Below are 22,500 nucleotides of genomic sequence, written 5' to 3'. Positions count from 1 at the left end.
TAACCACTATACCTCCATAACCACTATACCAACACCGCTGTCCTTTATGTCCTTGTCATAAAAGGCTCGGCCGATGACGCGGTACCTGCCAATCCGCAAGGAGGAGTTCGACCTGCGCTCGCACATCGAGTCGTCGGGCCACACGCCGGAGACGTGCGACCACCTCATCCTCACCGAGAAGATCTGCAAGGGCTACCTCGTCAAGATGGGCGGCAAGATCAAGTCCTGGAAGAAGCGCTGGTTCGTCTTCGACCGCATGAAACGAACGTTCTCCTACTACGTCGGTACGTCTGGAAACATTGCCGCCGCCACCACAACATGCCAACACCACACTAACACCACCCGCACCACCACCCCTGTTACATTACACTCAACTGATGCCTTTATCCAAAGAGACTTACTGTTTACAGGGTATTGGTTTTAGTCCCTGGAGCAATATGGGGATAGGTGCCTTCCTCAAGGGCACTTCAGCCATGGAGGGAGGAAGGGATTGGTATGGGTGGGGAGTGAACCTGCAACCCTCTGCTTTACAGTCCAGATCCCTAACCACTACACCATACCACACGACACCAACAACACTTAAACCACACCGCACCACACGAACAACACTTAAACCATACCACACCACACGAACAACACTTAAACCATACCACACCACACCAACAACACTTACACCATACCACACCACACCAACAACACTTAAACCATACCACACCACACCAACAACACTTACACCATACCACACCACATCAATGACACTTACACCATACCACACCACATCAATGACACTTACACCATACCACACCACATGAATGACACTTACACCATACCACACCACATCAATGACACTTACACCATACCACACCACATCAATGACACTTAAACCATACCACACCACACCAACAACACTTACACCACACCACACCACACCAACAACACTTACACCATACCACACCACATCAATGACACTTACACCATACCACACCACACCAACAACACTTAAACCATACCACACCACATCAATGACACTTACACCATACCACACCACATCAATGACACCACATGAAACACGCTCCTCTTCTCCTACTACATCGGTAGGTGTACAACAACACCGCCAAGACCACACCACAATGCACCAAATACATTCTTCTTCTATGAAAGGCACACAGGTGGCTGGAAGCTCAAGCGGTCTTCAGTCTGTTCATTTAGGTTTGTTGGGTGCTCTTGGATATCGGGGATCAGTTCATGTAGAGAGAAGAGTTCATCCAGGCACTCCAAAATAAGGTGTCCAAACGGGAAGTTACATTAAAAAGCCTTTAATGGTACTGGGCTGGGGTTACATTAAAAAGCCTTTTTAATGTAACCCCAGCCCAGTACCATTAAAGGCTTTTTAATGTAACTTCCCGTTTGGACACCTTATTTTGGAGTGCCTGGATGAACTCTTCTCTCTACACATTCTTCTTCTATGCTGGTAGGTAGAAGGAAGCCGACAAAGGTGTGGTAGGTCAGTTCTCCCGGGCCCAGGGAGAGAGGGGGCCCAGAATAAGATCTTCATTACATTGAAGAGCCCTTTCAGATGACTTTTTCCTGGGCGGAAGTACAGCTGTCTGTGGCCCAGGATGTACAACACCAACCCCACCACAACACAACACTACACTATACCATATAGCCACACTACACCACTACACTACACCACACCATAGCCACTCTACAGCCACATTACAGACCACACCACACCACAGTGAAGCAAAGGAGAGGTCTCCCTCTCTTACTCTGTTTTTGAAAAAAAAAAGCACAAAAAAAACAAATGCGCGTTAGATGTTGCGGTAACTTCTGCGTGACTTGCCGGGCTTTGCGGCGAGTCCCCTGAGAATTAACAGATAATGCATTAGTAAAAAACTCCACAGAAGCCGGGGCTGAAGGGCGGTGCGTGTGTGTGCGTGTGTGCGTGTGTGTGTGTGTCGGGGTGGGGGTGGGGGTGGCGAGTGATGTGTGTGTGTGTGTGTGTGTGTGAAAAGGGGGTGATAGAGAGAGAGAGTGAGAGAGCGAAGGTTCATTTACAATTCACCGTCTCTTTGGAAACTGCCTAGCAGCTCATCCGTGTGTTTTCCCGGTGATGATGAAATTAGGTGCAATGCTAGCAGAGTAGAGGCCCCACCACTCCAAACCAAGCTCACACACACACACACACACACACACACACACACACACACACACACACACACACACACACACACACACACACACACACACACACACACACACACACACACACACACACACATGCGCGCGCACACACACACACACTACAAACCAAGCTCCACGGAGCAGCAGCAGCAATGCAAAAAAAAAAAAAAGATCGAGGAGTGCAAACAAATTCAGACCCGGGCTCTGGCTACGCTCTTGTGGACTGTGCCCCTGCATAAAGAAGCTATTTGCTGCGAATAAATTTCATGGGCATACATTTTTACGTTAAGGGGGGGGGTGTCCATCCAGCTCTTGTTGAGTTCTAGGGTGCAGGGTAGGAGTGTAGAGCGGTGCGATTGTGGTGCAACGCAAGACACTTGGGGTTCCTCAGAGTAGTCAATAGAGAGACAGAATAACATTCTTATTTTTCTTGTTATTTTTTTTTTGGTTGTTGTTGGTGGTGGTGGTCAAATAAATGTGGTCAATTAAAGATCTGATGATTATGTTTCCTACCGGGTTAGGTTGATATGGTTGATGTAACCGATGGAAAACTACCAATGAATAATGAAAAATATAGAAGGACATTGTAGTAATTAAGTACATTGTCTTCAATGGTTCCCTTCCTCTCATCTGTTCTTGCACGTTTTTTTCCCCCCTTGTTGTAGATGTTGTTGGTGTTGCTGTTGTGGATTTGTTGTTGAATTCATGTCAGACGTGTAACCCTGGCTCTGTTTTTTTCCCCAGATAAACACGAGACTAAACTCAAGGGAATCGTCTACTTCCAGGCGATTGAGGAGGTGTACTACGACCACTTGCGCAGCGCGACCAAGGTAGAGTGTCACCTTGCAAAGCCAGAGAAGGAACATCAAAGGCTTCCCACACTACAATGCTGTCACGTCCGCCTTGTCTTGTCAAGAGGGGGGGGGGGTTCAGGGGGGTGGGCAGCTCAACCTTCGTTGAGCTGAATAATTGTGGCTGAGAGAAACACACATGAAATAATGTGTGAAGTTTTTTTCACTGCCATGGTTATTTAAAAAAAAAGATGATAACATTTTCATTTTTCTTTGACGTCTTGTTATTCATCCGTAATGCGTCCAAGAGGTCTGCTGCTTCTCTCGTTATGGCGCCAGCTAAAATGCTTAACATATTTAATACCTTCATGGCAGACGTACAAAGGGTGCAAGAGCGGGCGAAACCTGTCTTTGTTGCTCGCCATCTTTGTTACATGCATCACATTTTGTCAAAATTGACACGCGTTTGCTTTTTTTTGCTTGCTACTGTAAATAGATGTCACATTGACATGTTATTCATTCAGAGAAGATGTTTGTTTGCTTTTTTGACGCAGACTTGTGTGCTGAAGATGAAAGTCAATCTAGTGATGTTTTTTTACTGATGTTGCCCTCTGCATTGTTTTTTCCCCCCGCACAGAGCCCCAACCCGTCTTTGACATTCTGTGTGAAGACGCACGACCGGCTGTACTATGTGGTGGCTCCGTCACCTGAAGCCATGAGGATCTGGATGGACGTCATAGTCACAGGTGCTGAGGGATACACGCAGTTCTTGAACTGAAGTGAGCCGAACTTTAACTGAGCCTATAGCCCATGTTTGGGTTGACTTTTGGTTCAGAGGTCAGCAGACTGTTTCAACTGTGGACATACAAACGAACTAGATGCCCCCATACACTTTCCAAAAAAAAGATGGTCCGCAAAACAAACTGAGTCGATGCTGGGGCGGACGTGGAGAATACTGGTTTTGATTTATATCTTTTCCGTGTTTATTGTGTATATTCAGTCTTCTGTATGAACACTAGTTTCACCTGTTTTCTACTTGTGCCTGCATTTCAAAAAAGGGAGATTTTGAAGACTTTTTTCGACACCCTGATTATCACATTTATCAACTTTCAAATGCCTTCTCTTTTTGTTCTTGCCGTTGCCAACAGAGATCTTTGTGTAGCAGTCAGGTGCATTATTTCCTTGAGTATCTGCCTTCAATTACCTTTTTATTATTATTGATTAATGTTTTGATTATTTGTTTTCCCTTTTTTTAAAGAAAATAATCTTGAAACAAACAGTTTCTCTTGGCATGTTGCCATTTGATGCCAAACCAGTGTGCGCAGTCGTGATCATCATTCTCTTTCTTGAGTAGCTTGTCATATCATTTTAGATTGAGTGCTGAGGGTCGCAGGGGTGTGTGTGTGTGTGTGTGTGTGTGTGTGTGTGTGTGTGTGTGTGTGTGTGTGTGTGTGTGTGTGTGTGTGTGTGTGTGTGTGTGTGTGTGTGTGTGTGTGTGTGTGTGAGGAAGAGCGAGTGCAAAGGCATCTATCACACACACACACACACACACACACACACACACACACACACACACACACACACACACACACACACACACACACAAACACACACCTGCAGAGAGGTGTGGACATAGATGAGATGGACGTTGAGTGGCTTAGGAAGGGACACACACTTGCACACACACACTCAGTTATGAACACACACATACACACACACACACACACACACACACACACACACACACACACACTCACACACACACACACACACACACACACACACACACACACACACACACACACACACACACACACACACACACACACACACACAAACACACACCTACTCAGGCATGGGCTATATGCGGTATTTGATATCTCTTGCTTTTCTTCACTGACACCAGTGATTCCTTTTGAAGTGGGGGTGTGTGTGTACATGTGTGTACATGTGTGTGTGTGTGTACATGTAGGCCTAATTACGTATGTCTGCCTATGGTTACAGGTACCGCTAACAAAGCCAATTTCTCTGCATCTATTCTAGACATGCATATGCAGACACACACGCACGCACGCACACACACACACACACACACACACACACACACACACACACACACACACACACACAGATACACACACACACAAACACACATGCACGCAGTATAACACTTGTTAAAGAATTGGTCACGTACACAGTATGATACTAGTAATGGATTTCATATCACACATACAAACGCACACACATAGACACACATGCGTTCACTTGTGCGTGCGCGCACACACACACGCACACACACACACAGGAACACACATGCAGGAATACACGCACGCACGCACACACACACACACACACACACACACACACACACACACACACACACACACACACACGCAGGAACATGCGCACACAGATTCAGACACAGGTACAGGTACACACGTTACGCACACACACATCCATGCCGCATGACAGTAGTAGTATCAGATTTTCCATATCACAGGCATTGGAATACCATGCGGAGTTTAACTTGCCAAGTCCTGCTAACTTGATGTCATGGCTGGTCCCTCTCAGAAGGTAGCCAGTTGCGTTCATCACTGCCAGCCTACACTACACTATACTACTATACTATACTATATGTCAACAGCCATGACAAGGACAATGACAATGACAGACAGATAGAACTGGGTCTTCTCTTGCGTTCTTTTTCTCAAATGCAATTCAGTTTGTGCCTTGATATTCATTTACCGTAACACAGACATTTCAAAAAAGAAGAGGAAAAAAAAAATAACACCCACACACATGGGACAGTCAGGCTTGTTAAAACTGTGCTAAAAGCCGCGATCTGTGTGTATGTCATATGTTTACGTTTATCAAAAGAGGAAAAAAAAAATATTGATGTGATAGCGAAGATTTGCACATTTTGTGTGTGTGTGTGAAAGCGAAAGACAGTATGTGTGTAATTATGAGATAGTATGGTTTTAAACAAGAGGCTCATCAAATAAATTATAAAATAAAAAATAAATACAGTACATGAAAAGAAACAAATTGCTGGGGAATAATGATCCACTGTTTGCTAGGCTGTCTACAGGTCTATCATTATTATTAGTAGTAGATATATTTATATGTTAGGAGACGACTGACAGGTACGGGTCAATCAAACCAAAATGACGGCTTACCTTTTGATTTCTTGTGAGCTACTTTGGACGCTACGCAGTGCGGCGGACTAACTTTGATGTTCTTTTCAGACCGGAAAGCAAGCAAAGGGAGGGGATGAATGTTTATAAACCAGTGCTTTTGTGCCATCTCACGTGAGAGGACTGATGAATGCATTTTAAACGATTAGTGTCAATGTTGTTTGAGTGTTTTCTGGGTAAAAAAAAATGAACACACACATCTGTGTGAGTTAACATCCCCTTAATAAAGATAGATATGATTGAAAGTGAATGCGGAGAAAGCTGTGAAATGCAGAACGGTTAAAAAAAATTACAAAGGCATGAAATATGTATTAATATATATCATGATTTTTTATGTTTTAAATATGATGGAATAGTATATCCTAGAGAATAAGTCAGGAAAAAATATGACTTCCAATAATAGAAAGTTGAAGGGAGAAAGTGAGATTTTTATCTTGGTATTTATGAAAAGCTTATCCAACATATCAGTTTCGACACTGTTAAAGACCAAGGTGCTTCTGCGTTGGTGTGTACACCCAGTCAAAATATATTATGCACGTCCACAATGTTACAATGTTTATGTACTGTTGAGGTTGAAAATTGTGCACATCCCAGGATAAGGTGCAGGACACAGGCTGACTGAAGGCTTGGAGTGGTGAGTCCGCTCTTTGATTTTTGATTTTTGATTTTTTTCATGGAATTAAAAAACAAAGAAACAAATATTTTAATTGTGCAAACTCATCACTCCAAACCAATGTTTATGTACTGCCACCATCACGTTGACTCTGTACAAGTGTTGAAATTGTCTATATCTTTTTTTTTTTCTTCCCTTTTTGGATTGCTTGTGGATTTTTTTTTAACTTCCGTATGAATCGTTGCCACAAGATTGACTCAAGTGTTGTACTACGTATGTTTATGGCCATATTACACCCACTGAAGTATTCACTGGTTTGTATTAAAATGTGTTTCTCACAATCACTGCCTTCCTGCCTGCGTTCCTGCCTGTGCGCCTGACTGCCTCATTCTTGCATCAGGGTCCCCGCTGCGCCATGCTAAACCTCCTGTGTAAGCGCCAGAAGAAGATGTGTGAAAAAAACACCGCCCGATGATTACTGTACTGTATATTCTCCATGAGATTACGCAAGTGTGAGTGGAGTGGAGTGGAGAAATTAAATAAAAATAATAAATACGGCCATAAATTTGTTGTTAAGGGGTGGGGGTGGAAGTCGGGCGGCTGGGTTAATGAAATGCCTAAATTTGTAGGTCTCGTCAGTGTAGATCTGTGGAAAATGCAAAGACTCGTAAACAGAGAGGTTTAGAACACATCCCTCATACTGTGATGAAACTGACAATTATTTACAAATGAATTATCAGCATTGTGGATACAAATCTCTCTCTCTCTTTCTCTCACTCTCTCTCTCTCTTTCTGTCTTTCTTTCTCTCTCTCTGCGCCAAGTACGACTCCCAGTTCAATTCGATCTCAGGGCAGCCTCAGCCATATTAATGTCTAAATAGGCGCTTAGGATGGAGTGGCAAATGATTTTTTAAACATGAGTATAATAAATATTTGAGGAGAGTAGGTTTTTTAATATTAAATATTCACCAAAATGGCCTTTATATCTCAAAATTATACACATATGGTGAGAAGTTCAGGTTCAAGGCTTAAACAGAGGAGGAGACATTATTTATAAACCGATTTAAAGTCCTATAGAAATTAACAATTTGGTACAGATGAGAATGAGAATCAGGTTTTTTAAAACAGGCAACAAAATGGCCCTAATAGCTTGAAATGGTACTGTCACTACTGACTTCAAGATGCCCATGCATCTGCACTCAGGCTGAAGCACTGCAGAATGAATTATTTCTAACAAACTTAATATCTTAAAAAATAAAGAGAAAGATTTCATTTGAAGATAGGGAACACATTATGGTTTGGTGGTGGTGCTGATCCTCAGTAGGCCATGCATCCTTTATTATTATTATTATTTTTGTGCCTTTATTTGATAAGACAGTTGGAGATGGTGACAGGAAGCGAGTGGGAGAGAAAGATGAAAAGTGAAAGTGAAAGCCCATTGGGAAACTCCAACTCCCATTGTCATTGTGACACAGCACTCCACAGCACACACGTGAACACTGCACACTGCACACAACGAAATTGCATTTATGCCTCACCCGTGCAAGGGGGCAGCCCTCAGTGGCGCCCCATGGGGAGCAGTGCGGTGGGACGGTACCATGCTCAGGGTACCTCAGTCATGGAGGAGGATGGAGGAGAGCACTGGTTGATTACTATTAAGATGGGGTAGGCGTAGTAACCCAGTGCCCTACCGTTAGGCCATGGCAGGGCCTAGGCCATGCATTCTTCACATGGTGGTTCACTACACTGTTACATTTAGGGCTCTGAATTAACACCTGCCAATCAGCCAAATGCTGGTAAAACTTCAGTTTGACTGGTGGAAAAGAAAACGTACTACCCACTTTGAATGATAGGGAGTGTATGCGGGGCAGGTAAAATGTAACATCTACTAGCCAAGTTGGTTAGTGATGAAAAAAGTTAATTCATAGCCCTTACATTTACATTTAAATAATTTACATGTATGCCTGCAGATGATCTGAGATACAGTACCTTCTAGAATCCGAAATAAAAATATTTCTACCCATAAAAGTAGTTGGATTTGTCAACATTTAACAAGATATACATGCAAAACAACATTATTTAAATTTGGATGCTGCTGAAGAATGACTATGAGATCTTCACGTTGTAGTGCACTGCATTGCTGTACTTACATGTGTTTGCATGGGAAGATGAACCATGAAAAACAATCTGACAATAAGCGAGCTAAACCCCCCCACATTTGGGCTTGCATGCCCATGGGGACCCCGGTTTGAGTCCGGACGGGGTCATTTCCCAGCCCTGCCCCACATCTCTCTCCTGCTCATTTCCCGTATCCTCTCACACTGTCATAATAAAGGCCCAAAAAGTCCCCAGAAAACATACTTTAAAAAAAGGAAAAAATCTGAAATTAAATTATTCCACACAATAAAAAATGTGGATGGCATGTGCATTTGGCAATAGTAAAATACACACACAAAACCATATTAAATAAGCGTAGATGCTGATACGGATAGAGATAAATTTTTCACATTGTGGTGCTACACTTATGTGTTTCTCGGGCAAGGTAAACCAAACAAGCTCTGAAATGGCATACTACCATACAGAAAAATAGTAGAATTGGGCTTGTGTGTTTGACAATAGTACAAAAGATTATGTTTGAAACAAGATTAAGTTTGCATGCTAGACGTATACTGGGTAGTTAATATATGTGCAATATACGTAATATTACAATACATCCCACTTACCTGACGCTTTTATCCAAAGTGACTTAGTTACTGACAGGGTATTGGTTAGAGTCTATGGAGCAATGTTGGGTTAGGTGCCTTGCTCAAGGGCACCTCATCTAAGGAGTGTGGTATGGAAAGAAAGTGGGATTTGGACCTGCAACCCTCTGATCTAAAGCCCATCTCCTTAACCATCAGGCCACAGCATGTTGTTATGTCCTGCACTGTTACACCTGTGCTGAGTTTCTTTGGGACGATGAATGAGGCACATTCTATAATCACACTCATAAGAATACTTACATCGAGCAATTTAAAGCAAGATACACATAAAACACATTTACAAAGTCTGAGTGCTGGAAATAATCAGTATGCGTTTTTGTTCCACATTGTATTGCTGAAAATTGTATTGATTGAAAATAACTCTTCAGGTACTCTTTTAAAAAAAAAATCTTTTTGACTTTATTTATGACAGGACAGTGAAGGTGGTGACAGGAAGCGAGTGGGGAGAGAGAGACAGGGAAGGGCCGGTAAAGGACCTGGGCCGGGAATCGAACTCGAGTCAGTCACGTGGTAGACGAGTGCCCTACCGTTTGGCCACGGCAGGGCCTCTACAGGTACTCATTTAGTGTAATTGGGTACTTACTTTAGGCAACGGAAAGATATACCTTCGAAAACAACATTAAATAGGTTTGCTTAGTTGTATGCATTTGTCCTATTGTACCGTAGTGCACTACACTGCTTCGATTCTTTGGCTGAATCAGGAAAAATACAATCCTCTATAAAATACAATAATCCCACACATGAGAAAGTGTATTTGGGTACTTAGCAACTTTAAACAAGACACATTTAAAGACACTTTAAAAAGTTTGAATGCTGGTACAAATAATCAGTGTGCATTCTTCACATTGTATTGCACTGCACCGCGACATTGACACATTTCTCTGGAAAGCTGATGCATGCAAAATCTGAAATACAATTAGAAAAGGGCCTTTTACATTTGGAAATTAGATGAAGCATACGGTATTCAACAAAGCAGCATTAATATTCCTTTCATCACATAAACACAAGTACACAAATTCCACAATACAGTAGAGTACATGTTCAGATCCTTGTTGGGGCACACATCACATTGTTTTTTTTGGAGGGGGGGCTCCTTTGTAAAATGCTGGAGATAAAAAGGCGGTTCACATCTCAAATGCTCGAGATTAATGCAAACAAAGCCACTAACCATAATTTGAATTTAAAGGTCGAGAGTCGTGCAGGTTTTTCTGTGTTGTTTATATGTAAATAAGATTGGGATGTTCTGGTTCATGTGCTGGGAGGTAACTGGCATCAGTTTAGGAAGTCACGCACAATAAATTACGTATTGAATATGGAAATAATATGCACACACACATATGCACGCATGCACACACACACACACACACACACACACACACACACGCACACGCACACACGCACACACACACACACACACACACACACACACACACACACACACACACACACACGTGCAAATACACACACGTGCAAATACACACACATGCAAGTACACACACATACATACACACACACATGCACAGAGAGAGACAGAGACATGCACACACATACAGAGAGAGAGAGAGAGAGAGAGAGAGAGAGAGAGAGAGAGAGAGAGAGAGAGAGAGAGAGAGACCTGTACACACACACGCATGCGCACACGCGCACACACACGCACACACACACTGTTTTACATGCAGATGTGTATGCACAAATTAACAGGTTCATCTTTATTAATTGCAACACCCGTGATCTTTAGATGAAGTTTAAAAGATGAACAACAAGGTTTCTTATATGGTGTTTCTTATTAGGCCCAGGATGCACAGCTCACCAAAAAAAAAATCTTCGCAATATCTTTTCTTAAAAAAAGTGATTTTAGTGTGCGATTAGTATAACCAAGTGCATATAAATTGCATTACAGTACAGTAGGCCTATATACTTACCCCCCTCACTACCCCGTCGAAGCATGCGGTAGTTTACCGATCTCTTCTTTAAAATATTGTCATGTTTGACTCATCTGGTGAATGGAGTATTGTGATCATTAATTGCGTTCATTAATTAAATTATCATCTTGCAGAAGAAGCGCGGTATTCTTGAGAAAATATAGCTTTTCTTTCGAGTGGAGAGAGAGAACTGATAGCACATGTACTCCCGTCTTGTGTTGCACTGGATTGCACATAAAAAGTGGAAGATGAGAGATGGTGATGAAATGATGGTGTAACTATTTCTAAAGTGCCATACAGCACTCTCACAGTGAGCAGTAGGCTACAGATACAATTCTACAATTCCCCACCACTGGCTGCCATGGCATGCGGAGATGAACCCACGGTGTAATATAAATATGTGCTTCTTATTTAATTGGCTTATTGACCTGCGTATTTATTTGCACAAACCACTGGCATGATTTTTTTTTACCAAGACACTTATTCTGACAGCATTTTTGTTGTTGATAAACACAATATTAAGCTTGTTAGGACGCCCCTGAATGGGGTTTTAATTTAATTATTTTGACTGAATAACCCATCACCACCAAGTCTGCCAAAAATTGGGATTTTAAGAATTGCCATGTCCCATGGCAACAGATAAGGAGTTTAGGAGTCAGCTAGGCAGTGTTCACTATTGCTATAGCAACAGGACGGTGTGATTGCGGGGGGTGGGGCACACCTCCAGATGTGAGGTGGTGTCACTTGGGCACATTAATGAGACCTCCGCATTGGGAGTCTACTCGTGTGCCGCTCTGGGCTCCGGTAGACCAACAACACCGGAGAGACCAATCAATATATGTAACCTTTATGGCGCATGGGATAATGACAGGAACTGGCCACTAATGCCCCCTCTGCCCTTGATGCTGACCGGCTTGCCATAAGGTAGCCCCATGATTTGGATGTAACCTCGTAGCATCCAGTGCAAAACAATTGACACTGTTGCTGATAAGGCTGCAATAACACATTAATAATGCAACAAAGCGTAAAATGTACCGCCATCGGCTACTATAGTACGCATATGTGTAAGCTGTTCTTTCCACTATCAACAGAAATTTCAATTGGTAAATGGCCGAGATGATGTTTGAGGGCGACATGTCGTAACAAATAGAAAAACTACAAAGTTTGAAAGTTACAACCCCTCCGAATCTGATGCAAGACTATTGCAACAATAGTTGCATCGCCCAGAGCGAGAACTGTGTCCTTCCACGCGCGCGGGTTGAGTGAGTAGTCCTGTACTGTATGTAGTTGGGTGCCGTTTTCAGATTGCGCCTCTTAAAATAACCCGTCACGCTATCACAAAACAAATCGGTGGCAGTATTTGGCCGTGGCAGACACAAGCGAGGCGTTCATCGTTAAATTCAGCTGTTTCGCCCGGAGAGGCATTACACTGGGACGCACAGCTTAGGAGCTGTAGCAATAGCTCTTGTGGCCCATTAGTAATAGCCTACAACTGTATTCCGTTATCTGCGGAGGGATACTCTGTTGTGTGACACGGTTGGTCGCTGATGAAGATTCCCAGCAGCAGTTTCAACTTTCAGAACTCCTTGATACATTGAAGAGCTGCAACAAACTCCACGGTCTCATCTGGATCCGACAAAATTATGGTCGAGACCATCTGAAGTCGACGGTATTTCTGCGCTCCCGAGTTCTGAATCTATACAAGAAGCCAACACACTGAGCAAAGTCTGAAAAATGGAGTAAGTGTCAAGTTCTCTCAAGTTTTTAATTTGTTATTTTTACACTGTACATGTATGTATACGTTATTTTGTAACTGCATTTTGTGTGTTGGAGTAAATATAGGCTGCTGTATCAAGTGCATTTCAGAGCTGGACTATAGGATTGTATATTTAGGATACTGCTGCTGCTGTCACTTGGGCAACTCCCCACAACTTTTCCCTAAGACCAAACCCTGCCTGTGTTAGTTATTGTTGGTATAATGTCAATGTAGCTCTGTGTAGTGCGTTTGTAAGTTCAACTGCTATATTATTTATGCATAATAGCAACAGGCAGCTGTTTACATGTTTTACATTTTGGTGTTCATATTTCAAGGGTGTAAGACAACAAAGCTCTAGGGAATAGCTTGTCTGTTATTATAGCCTAAGAATCAAATGAAAGTGCACAAAAGGTTCATTTTGAAATAGCATTTCTTTGTTACAAACAACCTCAACAACCTCAACAAAGCAACAAAGTAACTGTACTTTTCAGGTATGGAGTCAAGAGGAAAAAGTTCTAGGAAAGCAGTTTCACTGGCTCAAGTCAGCTCTGCTCTGAGTGTGTGTGTGGGTGGGGAAACGGATGGGTGTGGAGTTTAAGAGGGGTGGGGTGCTTCCATGCTCAAAATTTTATGACCATGAAAGTCAAACTGACCATTTGTCTGTGGCTCTTTATATCTCTCTCCCCTCAGGTCTCACGTTTCAGCCCTGTCCCTGTCCACGATGCGCGCTTCCGATGTCAACACAACTCATCACATGGACCAGAAGAAATCATTCTCGAGAAAATTTCCGAATTTCCTACATTTGCTTGGGCGGCTTTATCACTCCCCCTCCCCAACGGGCTAACGATAGCCAATCACAGGAGGAGAGAGGGGAGGAGCCACAGCCGATACGGCAAATAATTGGTAAGTCCGTTGTAGACGATTTCTATTTTTCCAGTGTTCGTGTCGGAGCCGCACTGCAGCACACATGTTAATGGCGTACAGTGAGTAAGGCTAACGTTAAATATGTTTTGTACTGTGTGGCATGTGTTCGACTGCTATTGCTTTGCATGAATGTCATGACCTATTTCTTCGAAAACGTGCATTTGTGTACATGTTTCGTTTCTTAAAATGTGTTCTTTGCAATGGAAAAAAGTCAATATTGAATTGTTTTTTTTGGAAGCATAGCGATAAATTAGGATATTTATTTTTTCAGGCAATCGAATGGATTTTTAGGATGTTGCAACATATTGTGATGCAATTTTTGTGCAGATGTCGTTAAGCTACAATGGTTAAGGCTTTGCATACTAAAATCGCTGCAGGATTAATAAAACATAATGTGGAATTTTCTCCTTTTTATTTTTATTTTTAGCTTTTAATTTTTGAATTTTTTTTTATGGAATTTATGCGAATTGTTGAATGATTTAATGCTTTTTCCCTATTTTTTCGCAGGTGAATATTTAAGTGACTGGATGACCGAAAAAGAAGAATTATGCTCATTTTCCCCCTCTTCTGATTCCTCCCACGGCTCCTCCATACCGTCCTCTCCCCTAGAACATGACGTTCAGGTGCCCTCAGATCTGCACATCATGACGTCACTTTTGCAAGAGGAACTTTCTCAGTTTGAGGATTATTTTCTCTCAGACTTCAGTCCAGCCAAAGTGGAGAAATGGCAAAAAAGCCACAAAAGTGTACAAGGGATGGATTCTACCTTGTGCTACGAATTTCCCTATGCTTCACACAGCCCCAGCCAGTCAGAGACAACGAACCCACTGCTTGTCAGCCTGGGGGAGTTGGACCAGGTCGGCTTCTGTGGAGGTCCAATTGGAAGACCCAAAATGCTGCGACCAGCGGCATTCAACAATGTCCCCTCGCACTATGGTGGCCGGAGGGTGGCTCCCAATTCATTCAGGGAAGGCATGGAAGTTTCACAGAAGCAGACGTGGAGTTTACAGAAAGAAACATGGACTTCCAAAGAAAGCTACTCAGGTTTTGATAGCATGGTGCTTGACCACAGCTCAGTGGACAGAACTTTCGGGAAGAGTGCAGGAAGTGTTAAGAAGGTCAAAGAATGTGCCATACTGTTGAAGGAAGAAGAAAACTATTGTTTCCGGGGCGACGTGTTCTGTAGTGTCGAGATGGCCCCCGGTTACTGCGTGGGGAGTCCCTTGAACTCTCACCACGCCAAGAAAGATAGCCATCTCATGCCAGGGATGAAGAACGTAGGATGGCAGGACAGGATGGATATTCCCTTTTTGCAGTGCAGTGTCAATGGAAGGAACCTGGAGTTCTCCGAGCCGGAGACGGCTGAGGAGTATTTCTACCAGCACGGCGTGGGTCCCGTGGAGCCTTGCTCTGGCTTCATGGACCCCATGGACTCGGTGTCGGTGAAAGGCGGTGGCGGGGGCATCCCTCCGGAGGTTCATCAGCAGAGCCATCACCGACCCTACCATGAATGCCTTGGCGAGAGCTTCGAATGTGTCTTAGGCGGGGACAGCATGGTGTCTACCCTCCACAGCAGGCCAATGCAGAGACCAAAGGACAAGCTGTGCTCGCTCAAGGCGGCAGACCTGAAGGTTGGTGTCCCGTTGGATGGACATCCTGGAGAGAGGAAGCAGAAGAAGAGAGATCAGAATAAGACTGCTGCTCACAGGTATAGTAAACTCCACCCAGCATGATAAACCAAAGTCTTGTTGTTCTGTTCTGTTTTTCTATATCTCGACATCTCCAAAGGAGTTAGGTGGAAATAAATTAGCATGATAAACCAAAGTCTTGGACTGTTATATTTTTATGTCTTGCCATCTCTGAAGGAGTTAGGTGGTAAGCAATTGGGTGTGTTCTTAGAGCTTGAAGATCTAAGAAGGAACCCAGTTACTTACAAACACACGTGACATGGATGAAGGAAAATCGTCACAGACGATATTTCGTCTTCTGTTTGGTGTTTGTAAAGTTGTTGAGGGATGTGTTTTCTTTGCATGTTTTGTGACTGTGCTCCAGTTTGCACTTTTTTATTAATCAATTTCAATCCTCTGTTCAATGAGCTGAAAAAAATGGATATATCATCTGATATCGATTTTTATCTTCCTTCGTTTCTTGACGCAGATTATTTGAAATTAGTTGGACAGAAAGCTGTCTAGTAAGGTAGTAAAATAACTCCACACCAGCTTCAATTGCTTCATGTCACCGAAGCCATAGCCAGACCACTGTCACCTGACTGGCATATTTTTTTCAAAAGCACATTTACTTGAATGAATGGACATGTGATCGATAAAATATGTCCAAAGACGACCCTTGTGATTATGATTGCCAATGTAAGCAAAATCACTGTTCACAAACGCAATCAACTTAGCCCTTTACGTGCTCTGCTAGCTTTTCGAATGTCATCAGATTTACCGCAATCACAATAATTGTATAATCGCTCAGTCCTACCCTACCCTACCATACCACGTGCTATCAGACTGTTATGTAAACTTGCGAACCCATGTGACCCGTGTTGTGTGCTTTTTTTCCAAAATGGCAGGTATCGTCAGCGCAAGAGGGCGGAGCTTGACTCTCTAGAGGCGGAGCTACAGGGGCTGGAGGGTCAGAACCGAGCACTGCGGGACAAGGCGGAGTCCGTCGAGCGAGAGATTCAGTATGTCAAAGATCTGCTCATCGAGGTCTACAAGGCTCGAAGCCAGCGCATCAAAGATGATATCAGTGCCTAACCCTCCATTTGCCAGCTGTGTAATCAATGGGAACTTTGCGAGAGAAGAAGAGCAGGAGGAGGAGGAGTGAGACTTGCATGTTTTATTTTTTCTTTCCTTTTTATTAAATGGATGTAGTCACACAGCTTAAAAAAAAAATCAAAACAAAACAACAACCGATATATCTAGTTGCGCATTACTCATGATTTTCTTCAAAAACACATCTGATTCATTAGACATTTATCTGACAAAAAAAATCAAGACATGTATGTGCACTGTGACTCTTTATTTTTTGTTTTTGGAATTTCTACATGCTGTCACACTTTGAGTTGTTGAGTCTAGAAGGAAACAGGAAGTGAAGGAAAATTGGTGGGAAAAAGACGAAGATGATGATTATGAAGAAGAAGAAGAAGAAGAAGAAGAAGAAGAAGAAGAAGAAGAAGAAGAAGAAAGAGGCTTATTTATTTATTTACTCAGTTATGCCTCAAGAGATGAAATGCTTATTGGTCAAAACTGCAGGGGTGCTTCAAAAAATGTTGGAAAGTTTGATGTCATCATGGGAAATTGTGCCAAAACACTTCAAAACAAAAACAAAAAAAATATTTTTTACGTTTACAGATATTTTGACATGTTTTGCCTAATGCAAATGCAAAAGGATTAAATCCTCAGAGTAATATTTCTTTACTCAGGTATCGAATGCATGGACAAAAAAGTAGCTTAAGCATGGTAGGTCTGGACACGAATGTCTGCTTTTACTCCACAGCATGTATCACGATTGCAGCCGAGTATTTCATATTCTGCTTGTCGACACTTTTAAGTTTGTATTCTGCTTATTATATTTGTTATTTAAGTACACGCCATTAGAGACTCTCATGTTTTTATTTGCATTGTTAGTCGTGTGGGTGTCGTAGTTAATATATGAAATTGCGTTTCCTCTTGGTTCAATGCAGCGATTTAAGTATAAAAAGTACTGGACAATCATGTTTGATCTTGATCGCACTGTTTCAAATTAAGTCAAACTTATTCTATAATCTGTTCACAATGGAAAAGCCGAATAAAAAAGGTTGATTTTTATGGTATTTCAGCAAGCCTTGCTTTTGTCAATTAAAAACTAAAATTATTTTTCTCTTCACCTTGTATGTATATGTTCTTTTCTTCAAGATCCTTTTCAAGATCCAAGATCCTCAATCAATTTATTCTCAATCCCCTCAGTCTACCACAAACATTCCAAGGACCTGATGGACATGGCAGACACACATACAAACACACACACACACACACACACATGCACACGAGTGCATGTAAACACACACGCACACATGCACACAAGTGCAAGTACACACACACATACTCTCTCTCACACACACACACACACATGCACACACACACACACACACATGCACACAAGTTTATGTAAACACGTGCACACACACACACAGTGCAAGTACACACGCACACACACGCACGCACGCACACAAACAGAATGGCGTGTGCAGAAGTGTTAGCGCTTGTCTGGTGGTGGACGTGTCAGACGTGTTCAACTGTCCATATAGCGATCTCTGACACGGCCAGCCTAGCCAATCCTGTTTATGCAGCCCCCTCCCTCCCTCCTCTCCCCAAAGGCAGCTGCTGCCAGTGTCAATGTCAATTTGCAAACAGAGAGTGGAGGAGGGCGCTGTGTTTTTCAGCTGACGGCTGTGTATGAAAATTGCTGCCAAAAATGGTCACCTCTGAAGCCTCAAATTTTGTTTAAGATTGCAAGGACTTGATATCACAGAGATATGGGACAATGTACTGCAGGGCATGCAGGCAATTGAAATTTGCAGTTGTGCTGTGTTCCATGACATAGAAGAGTATGATTGGTAAATATACTATATTAACAGAGAACTTTGCCCCATGTCCTAAACACAATGCTACAGTACTGGCTGCTTGATGTTGGTCAAGGGGTGTCACCATGAAGTGCAACATTATGTGTGTGTGTGTTTGTGTGTGTGTGTGTGTGTGTGTGTGTGTGTGTGTGTGTGTGTGTGTGTGTGTGTGTGTGTGTGAGAGAGAGAGAGAGAGAGAGAGAGAGAGAGAGAGAGAGAGAGAGAGAGAGAGAGAGAGAGTGTGTGTGTGAGAGAGATTATACAGTGAATTTCAGGCTGTCATATTTGGATAGTAATGACATGTAGTGGTACCTATTTTGTGATACACATCTCCGGACCCCTATGAGCCTGTGATTGTTTTTAAAAAAAAAAAAAGATAATTGCAGCGTAAGAAGTTACCTCCTCACCTTTACTTTGTTTTCTTCTTACTAATCTCGAATCAAAGCAAATTGTTTTTGTGGTGCCATTGTCAGCCAGACGAGGGCAGTCACGAGGGTGTTGTAAAAGGAGCTCAGGCGATGTTTGGTAACTGCAAGTACAGAGACATGAAGTACAGGTTTGCACCTGTTGACAAGCCGAAGAATGTTAATTATGACCCTACAGGCCACCGTTTGAACATGAACGTTGACTTTCAGAACTCGCAGGGAGGGAGACAGCAACGATGTAATAAAATGTGTCCACTTCTGAATATTAAAAAAGCTTTTATTTTGATAGGACAGTATGAGAGATGACAGGAATGTTTTTTTTTTTTTTTTTTTAAAGCATTTTATACTTTTATTTTGATAGGACAGTATGAGAGATGACAGGAAAGGGGGGGGGGAGATGAGGCAGGGTTGGGAAACAGCCCAGGGAAGACTTGAAGCTGGGTCCCCATGGGCATGTAAGTGAAAGGCCACCGTGAAAACTCCAATTATCATTTTGACACAGCAGTCCAAAATTGCATTTATGCCTCACCTGTGCAAGGGAGCAAGCCCTAAACGGGAGCCTTCAAAGGGAGCAGTCTGGCAGGACGGTACCATGCTCAGGGTAGTTGAACTGACAATCTTTAGGATATAACACGCCCTAAGCACTTGACTACCACCATGAATACCATGTAAGCCCAAATTTGGACGGGTGCCTTAGGTGCCTTGGACAGAAGCCTGCTGTGTAACACACCCACACTTCTGCAGAATTTCTCTGTTGTTTTTTCTACTCTCAGGTTCACGAATAATTAGATATCATTGTAAAACAAAACAGTCCTGCTCCACTTAACTGCACACAATTTGGTAAATGCTCAAGGGACTGTTCCAAATAATTGCAATGAATACAGCTTGCGCAAGTCTTACATCGTTTATGCCAAGTGTGTTCACCACATAATTTATCAAACCGGTAGGCCTTTTTTAATTGATCATTTTATCTTCTTTTATCCTCCAAGGCATATAAAAATGTAGTAAAGTGAGCAATTGAGGGCTGTCAGATATGGTTATAAAATCATCCTAATTGTATATAGTATATTTTTCTATGCATAAAAGCTTTGCCGTAGCCCCTTAATGCGCGCCGTACCTCCAGTGGCACGCTGTAATAGTCATTGAAATGTACCTACCATAGTACTACAATACTATGACACAACACAGGCCCTTTAGTAATGCACCGCGACTTGGTCATTACCATACTGGTAACAACAAATGTATAAAGCCGCGTCTTAAGGGGTTAAACATAAATGCTTTGCCAAAACAAAAGTGGGTGAAGATTTGTTGTTGTTGCAAACAAAAAGAAAATACATAAATAAACAATCAAATAAATACATAAATAGGCAGCAACTTGCATAAACTTGTTTTTTATTATTGCACAAGAAAACTGTAGGAGAACACTGTAGGAGTGTTCCATCTCCTATCCAGGTCAAATATGAGGATCAGTGCACAAATCAGATAAGGGTATTCACTATTCATGTGGCACTCACAGTCTCCCCTGTTGAAATGTCAGAGGTAGGCCAACGCTGGCAATAAGAATGGCCAGGGCCACTGACAGATTTGGCCCGGCCCAGGACAAAGTCACCTGAAAGGGCCCCCCACCCAATACATACGATATTATGAGACCCAATTCTGGGCACCCCTCTCTCCTTGGCCCTTGGACAACAGACCTCTTTGTCTCCCCCAACTGTGGTTTGCAACAAGATATTCAGTCGAGACAATTATCTTCTTTAAGTTCAAATGAGTGATGAATAGCAGTGACATCAATTATGGGATTAATTATAAAACAGGTTTGAGGGATTAGTCTGCGTGGATGAAAGTTGTTCCAATTCCAGTAACTAGTTTGTGCGAATTTGTCACGTGAAAGGCTGGCACGTTGAAAACACGACAAGAATATATAGAAATGAATGCTTGTGATTCTTTCCATAATGTGTTTTTTGTCATTAAGGTGTTACTCACTCCAGTGTTACCGGCAGCGGTTGATCATAGGGCACACATTTCACATGCACGCAGGTAAAGGGCAAATAGGGCCGGATTGAGATGGTCTTGGGCCCCTCTGCTACAGGTTGTTGTGCCCCCCGGACAAATTTGAACAGACAGTGTCATAATTACGAGCTAGGAATTAAGGATAATATGTCTACCAACTTTGGAGAGGAGTATAAGCAAGATTCAAAACTGCACTCAACACAACATATTAATTTTTCAATTTTGCATCTCGTCACAATTCTGCAATATTTCACTTTTGGTCAATCAGCACACCACAGCAGCACACAGTGCAGCACAACAAAATTGCATTTCTGCTCATAACACGGTGCAGGGGCTGCCCAACTGGCTTATTCTCTGGCTTGTTTGTTTTTATTGTAAAACAGGAGAGCAATGGTGACAAAGGGATGGAGATAGCAAATTGGTTGCAAATTATACTTACCGGTCATATCCAATGCAACCATTTCAATTCGGAGGTGGAAGTGTACTCTATGCTGAATTGTGTATCATTTGTGTGTTGTGTAATACTTTGCAATGTTTAGTTTAATGACAATTATTTTCAAAATGTAAATGCATAAATTGTCAATGTATGGCAGAAACACCATCTTATTTTACCCCCAAAACAACCGCTCTGAAACTCCAGGTTTGTTCACATGATAAAACTGATGCTTATTATTACAAATATGACAATAACTCACTTCAACTCAATTCTGCCAAAACTGAAGTTACTGTCTTTTACCTAAAGTATGGCCGATCAGATGGTTGCATGTTCATATCCCCCCCTTACATCTCCCCCTTGAGTAAGGCACCTAACCTCACACACCTCAAGGGAATGTAACCGCTATACCCTGTAACCAATATACCCTGTAAATAACCAAGTGGATAAAAGCACCAGCTAAGTCCAATATGATGTGTGAGTCAACAGAGTGGGCAGAGGGCAGCGCTATGCACAAATCCTTGGAGTGTGTGACTATCAACAAGCTCTTATGATAACTACATTCGAGGGATCGACTTCAAGGCCTTCGGAATCTAACACAACCGGTTCTCTTAAGAGTTGGTTGGTTGTGCAGAGACAGCTGCAGGGCGCCTCGACAAACTTTGATGTGCACCCGTCTCTCTCTCTCTCTCTCTCTCTCTCTCTCTCTCTCTCTCTCTCTCTCTCTCTCTCTCTCTCTCTCTCTCTCTCTCTCTCTCTCTCTCTCTTTCGCTGTGTTTTGTTCTGTGTTTTTCTCTCTCCGTGTATCTCTCTCCATCTCTCTCTTTTTCTCTCTTTCTCTTTCTCTTTCTCTGTATCTCTCTCTCTCTCTCTC

General features: G+C 42.5%; 2 protein-coding genes across 4 annotated transcripts in view; both read left to right on the top strand.

Annotated features, from left to right (window-relative positions):
• phldb1b (pleckstrin homology-like domain, family B, member 1b) overlaps positions 1–4,420 on the top strand; it is a 137,535-nt gene extending 133,115 nt beyond the window's left edge. For all 3 annotated transcript variants that reach the window (XM_063207434.1, XM_063207435.1, XM_063207436.1), the window contains 3 exons: positions 65–284; positions 2,932–3,017; positions 3,616–4,420. In XM_063207434.1, coding sequence (XP_063063504.1) covers positions 65–284; positions 2,932–3,017; positions 3,616–3,756 — 447 coding nt within the window. In that variant the 3' untranslated portion in view covers positions 3,757–4,420. The remainder of the gene's footprint in view (positions 1–64; positions 285–2,931; positions 3,018–3,615) is intronic.
• An 8,187-nt stretch (positions 4,421–12,607) lies between these two features.
• atf5b (activating transcription factor 5b) lies at positions 12,608–18,022 on the top strand. Its single transcript, XM_063207433.1, has 4 exons — positions 12,608–13,208; positions 13,916–14,128; positions 14,657–15,857; positions 16,725–18,022. The coding sequence occupies exons 2-4, from the start codon at positions 13,960–13,962 to the stop codon at positions 16,909–16,911; spliced, it is 1,557 nt and encodes a 518-aa protein (XP_063063503.1). The 5' UTR covers positions 12,608–13,208; positions 13,916–13,959; the 3' UTR covers positions 16,912–18,022.
• Positions 18,023–22,500: the final 4,478 nt, after the last annotated feature.

Source organism: Engraulis encrasicolus, chromosome 9 (assembly GCF_034702125.1).
Source record: "Engraulis encrasicolus isolate BLACKSEA-1 chromosome 9, IST_EnEncr_1.0, whole genome shotgun sequence".
NCBI classification, from domain to species: Eukaryota; Metazoa; Chordata; class Actinopteri; order Clupeiformes; family Engraulidae; genus Engraulis; species Engraulis encrasicolus.
The sequence above is the reverse complement of the archived record's forward strand: the minus strand, read 5'-3'. Positions and strand labels throughout refer to the sequence as shown.

What these genes read in the sequence shown, in the direction of transcription:
- atf5b (XM_063207433.1), top strand. Translation starts at nt 13,960, where the DNA reads ATGTCAACACAACTCATCACATGGACCAGAAGAAATCATTCTCGAGAA. An exon ending in GCCGATACGGCAAATAATTG is followed by an intron (nt 14,129 to 14,656) that starts GTAAGTCCGTTG and finishes ATTTTTTCGCAG; the next exon opens with GTGAATATTTAAGTGACTGG. An exon ending in AATAAGACTGCTGCTCACAG is followed by an intron (nt 15,858 to 16,724) that starts GTATAGTAAACT and finishes CCAAAATGGCAG; the next exon opens with GTATCGTCAGCGCAAGAGGG.